Source organism: Impatiens glandulifera, chromosome 1, assembly GCF_907164915.1.
Source record: "Impatiens glandulifera chromosome 1, dImpGla2.1, whole genome shotgun sequence".
Lineage (NCBI taxonomy): Eukaryota > Viridiplantae > Streptophyta > Magnoliopsida > Ericales > Balsaminaceae > Impatiens > Impatiens glandulifera.
The window spans coordinates 49,126,200-49,131,880 of NC_061862.1; the positions used below are offsets into that span (position 1 = coordinate 49,126,200).

At 34.9% G+C, this 5,681-nt stretch overlaps 1 protein-coding gene across 1 annotated transcript; it reads left to right on the top strand.

The window, feature by feature from the left end:
- Positions 1–3,346: 3,346 nt before the first annotated feature.
- LOC124921914 (putative cyclin-A3-1) lies at positions 3,347–4,695 on the top strand. Its single transcript, XM_047462621.1, has one exon. It carries the CDS (start codon positions 3,465–3,467, stop codon positions 4,482–4,484), a length of 1,020 nt encoding a protein of 339 aa, XP_047318577.1. The 5' UTR covers positions 3,347–3,464; the 3' UTR covers positions 4,485–4,695.
- The last annotated feature ends 986 nt before the right edge of the window (positions 4,696–5,681 follow it).

Sequence of the window (5,681 nt, forward strand, 5' to 3'; positions counted from 1 at the left end):
ATCTGGTGCGACCAAAATCCGAAAGGAATTCTATAGCCGGAACCGCGCCCATTAGATTAGCACTGAATTCCCATCCACCAGATGCTCCCGAATATCCCGTTGTAGCGGAAGGAGCGTGCGCTCGTGAGGTCCCGGATCAGCTAACACTTGTTAGTCGAGACGCTAACGAACCGCCCAAACGCCAACGACGCTGGACCGACCGCTGAAAGAACGCGCTAACGCGCATAAAACGATGTTGTTTCGACCGCCACCGCCGTCTTCATCGCATCGCTGGAAGGATAAGGATGACGTCTCATCCTTTGATTTTCCAAAAGTTGAACTTTCTCCACAGTCAACCAAATTGGCTGATTCAAAAGCTAAAATGATCACCCTACTTCGGTGATCATTTATGCTACTTTAATAGGGACGATTTATTCATATTTCATCAAGTTGGCTCAAGAACAGCCAAAACGCCACACTTCAAGTCTCCACCGACTTAGGGAGGCTATAAATAATTCCTCTCAATCATTAGAAGGCAAAAGATCAATTCTCCAGCCTCAAATCACGAATTATAAAAAATCTGCCATTAAAGCTTCAAGCTTTAGATTTTTCGAAAATCTGTGTAAGGCCTTAAATCTTGGATTTGAGCATCTCCAAAGCATCCTTAAGGTTTAAGGAGTGTTCTCCAATCCTTGGTATGCTTCCAATCACTCTTTAATTTATACTTCTAGTTTAAATTTGAAATTTTTATATTTCATTTTTTATAAGCTTGTATGTTGTCTAGGTGTTGGATTTTATGATTGGAAATCGATCCTAGGATTATTTCTTAACTTTTTATGAAAGATAGAACCGATCAATCGTTCTTAAAAAAACAAATTTGAATTCAAAATAAATGGGTTTGTTGTTCTTGGGCTAATCCTTGATAATCATAGCCCAGAAAGCTTCTTAACATGATTGTAATGATGTTGTCAATGTTTGGATCATTTTTTATCCATCCCGATCATATTTAATCAAAATTAAAATTTCTAAATAATTGAATTTTTGAGTTCTTGAATTGGTCCAAATGAACATCCTGTGTTATTGTTTTGGTATCAATCAAGTATATGCGTTATAAGGAAGCTATTGACTATCTCCTTTCACCTCAAAACAACTTTAAAACCAAAAACTCGATATTTGGATACAAACTATTTTTAATGAATTGATCATCACCCAAGTTAATTGATACCTTGGGGTGATGTTCTAAATAATCATGGGAGCATTGTGAAGCTACCCAGGCTATTGGATCGAAGAATCCAAACCTCTATCAAAATTACAAAACCTACAAATTTGGAGTTCTCGAGGACCGGGAGGTCCAACGAAAAATCTTAACCTAGGACCGAGAGGTCTGACCAAGAATTTTGATAGGACCGAGAGGTCCAACCGATGTTCTTCATCGAGGACCATAAGGTCCAACCGATGTTCTTCATCGAGCACCGAGAGGTCCGACTAAGACATCATACATAGGATCGAGAACACTTAAACTTATGACCGATGGCTTCCACCCAGGACTAAGAGGTCCGACCAAGAGGTCAAACTTAAGACTGAGGAATCTCGACCCTGACCGAGAAATTTTGAACCTAGGACCCATGAACTTAGCCCAGAACTACCCGAGATCATTCGTACATAATCCAAAAAAAATTATAAAAAAATAAATGAAAAATAAGTATAGTTTTTAGTATCTACAAAATTGATTTGTTTGCAACTATTCAATTGCATTTGAGCTTCTAATTTGTCCTCATTGATTCTAGCTCGTTGAGTCAATTACTATCAAATTTTATTATGACGTCGAAGAAGGGAAGGAGAGAATTTAGGATATGTAGGAAGCTAAGACGGATGAATCAACTCTTCTATTAAGGGTAGGTTATATGAAAACAAATTAATAAATAATACTCTTTCTAAGAGATTAAATGTCACGATTCAATTCTCATTTAAAATATTCTAAATGGATGTGAAAGTTATTAGTGTGAGTTGTCATGCTAATATTTTATATAATAATAAAAAAAATAGGTAATGTAATTATATTGTATGATTTAGCTAAAGATGGAGATGCATGATGAGAATTATGAAGAATCAAAGGAAATGAAATATAAAAAATTAGAGAAAAAAAATGAAGAGTCAAAGGAAGGAAGTGATAAGAATGAAGTGGATGATAGTGAAGAGGCAACTTTGAAAATAGACCGAAGCAAGTTAGACAAAAATGAAGCAAAGGATTGTGAAGGTAAATGTGAAATTCCTAAAATACTAAAACATAATTCCTTTTAACAGATTAGTGTTGGCTCCTCTAAATCAAAATTGATGGAATGAAGTCAATGCTCACAAACAGTCATAATCAAATGCAACAGTTCAATCACCAATAAAGAAGCATAGAGCCAAACATATGATTAGAAAAAGTAGGTGGGCTGCGAGAGCAGCAGATTGAGATCTGAAAGTAGCGGAATGATATTGGCTACATTGAACAAACATTAAAATAGAATGATTGGTATTCTTTAATTGTCTGTAGTCTCTGCTCTAGGGTCGTTTGATTCTTTTAATCAAAGCTATGGTTTGTTAATTAACAATTTCTTCTATTTTTTGGTTCTTAATGAAATGACGTTAAGCTATTTTTAAAAAAAAAAAGTTAGAATATTATAAATAATTTATTTTAAATATATAATATTATAGTCTTAAAAGTTAGTACAGTATGTTGATTAATTTATTAGTTATCTTACTTTATATCATTTTAAATTCTATAAGTGTTTTATTATTAATTTTTTCTTTTTAAGATAACATGTCGACACTATCTGAATTAAGAGTCAATTGATTTATTATCCCATATTTTTTTTCATGTAATAAATAATGAGTAACGTGTTATTATGCGAGAATTAATTGTTTATAGTTAAATATTATTATATATAGATTATAACGCTTTTTTATTATTTAAAATATCTTAATAAGTTGCATTAAAAATCAAGGTCAAGTAGATATGATTAGTTTATAATTATCCTATGTTTATAAATATTTTATTAAATTGTTTATGAAAGATTCTGGGACGCATATTTAACACACAATTAACCGATTTATTTTCTCGCACACAATGTGTAGTGCAAAAAATATTTGAGGGTCAATTGGAATGAGGATAAAGTTGAGGAGCCATTTGGGAAAAAAAAAAGAAGAGGGTGAAATTTTTCATTCCTTTTCAATCAATTGGGGATTCGGTGTTCTAATTTTCATTTCCCTTCAAACATTTTCGGATTTTGGATTTGGGATTCTAATTTTGGTTTTCATGTGAGAGAGAGCGCCACTTCCGAAAACATTTGAAATTTGTAGACATGGCTGCTTCTCTGGCAACATGCCTTCTTATTCACCCTCCCAAATCACAGGCCATATCATCATCTCCTTCGTCGTCTTCGCTTCCCGGATCTATCTCCTTCTTCTTATAGGACGTGGGTGTGCGAGAGAAATTAGGTATGACTGTCAAAGTAAACTCAGTGAGTGTTACTCGCTTCGGGAAGAAGAGGACAGCCGACGCAATGATCGGACAGGATTCTCATCTGCAGCATTCCCCCGCCAAGAAGAGATCCCCTCTCGATGGGATTTCCAATTTAATTAGTACGCATACGGCTGTACGTGAAATTGAAGCAGCAGCCTCCAAGTTTGATGATTCTGAGATGTGCGATGGTTATGTAACTGAAATCTACGATTATCTTCATAACATGGAGAAAGAGGCAAAGAGAAGGCCGCTGCAAGACTATATCGACAAGGTGCAGAAAGATGTGACTGCAAACATGAGAGGGGTTTTGGTGGATTGGTTGGTGGAGGTCGCAGAAGAATACAAGCTTCAATCTGATACACTTCATCTCTCAATCACTTACATTGACAGATTCTTGTCTCTTAATCCTCTCAATAAGCAGAGGCTGCAGTTGCTTGGCGTTTCTTCAATGTCGATTGCATCAAAGTTTCAAGAGATTAATCCTCCAACACTTGATGACTTCTGCTACATCACAGATAACACTTACAAAAAGGAAGAGCTGGTGAAGATGGAAGCCGACATACTTAAGTCTCTTAAATTCGAAGTCAGCAGTCCAACCATTAATACCTTCTTGAGAAGATTCTCCAGGATTTCTGAACAGGATCGCAAATATCCTGATTTGGAGTTTGAGTTATTGGGATGCTACTTGGCAGAGTTGAGTTTGCTGGACTATGGCTGTGTCAACTTCTTGCCATCCATGATTGCTTCTTCTGTTGTGTTCCTTTCCAGGTTTATGTTCCACCCTGATAAACATCCATGGAATGCAACCCTTGAAAGGTTTTCAGGATACAAACCTGCCGATTTACAGGAATGTGTTCTTCTTATACAAGACTTGCAGTTGGGTAAAAGAGGAGGCTCCTTGGTAGCAGTCAGAGATAAATACAACCAGCATAAGTTTAAATGTGTTGGCTTGACCAAGGGCCCTCTTCAAATACCAAATTTATACTTTGAAGGTTGAAGAATGTTTGGTTCTTGTCTTCCCCAAATTGAATCCTATCTAATCCGTATCAAGCTGACCTAAATGACCCACGATCAGACAAGCCCTTTCAAGGAAAACTTTAGGTGTTAAATTGGTGTTTTGTTCATAATGTCCAAAATGTTTTGGCTAATTTCTTAGTTTGTACCTATTTCTAGTTTAATAGTTTAGTTTCTAAAAAATTCCATTTAAATGCAATGATATTAGATTTTTGTATGAGTGATTGCTCTTCATTTTCTTACTTAGTTAATGACGAGATCACGTTTGATTAGGCATTTGATTACGTTTAAACTAGGATAAATGTGTTAACGATGGTAGGTTAGAAAGTGCAGAAATAGTTTGCGATTGAAGAAGAAATTAATCGACATTTCGTGATTTTGTTGAACACTTGGGCTAGAATGATATTGGAACTGAAAATACCGACTCATTATTGTTATTAAATGATACAATGGTGTTTATTTGACAATCAAAAAATTATATGTTTTGAATATTATATTGTTTGATTATTTCGTATAATTCAATGAATTGTCGGAAGTCGTGAGAATATTTTCTTAGAAGCACCAAACTAGTTCAAAGAATTTGAAAGGTGGTGACAGGTAAATTAGATTGGAATATTTTACCATTGTTGAGATTGATGATTATTATTGTAATAGGTGTTGATTCATTCCCTCAAAAATATGGACATAGGTATTTCGATTCGTAAGATATCGAAATGCGATATGATAGAGAACAATGTGTGAAACTTTCAATTTCTCAGTCATCGTTGCTCGAGAGAAAAATATATGCACTATGATAGAATTGATAATGATGCTAGTCGTGGAAAAGGGAATTGATAATCACATATAAATTCTTAAGTAATCTCACATCTCTCAATGCCAAACGTCAACTAGAAGCTAGTACATCCCAATATCACGAGTGTCATTTAGAATATTGTAGTAGTTCGTATAAGTGAGACATTATACTCACAGTTGATCTAGTGACCGAAAAATGTTCTTGTAGACTTTGAAATATATATAATATTCCGTTCACCATATTGGAAGTTTTAGTATACTATTTTGAAATTTTAGGTAATATTGATATGGGGTGTACAGGTATGGCTGCATATGGCCAAATTAAAATATTAAATTAGGCCAAACAACAATGGGTCAATCTTCATAGAAACAATCTTCACAGGATCAA

Excerpts from the sequence above, each read along its gene's own strand:
- LOC124921914 (XM_047462621.1), top strand. The coding sequence starts at position 3,465 with ATGACTGTCAAAGTAAACTCAGTGAGTGTTACTCGCTTCGGGAAGAAG.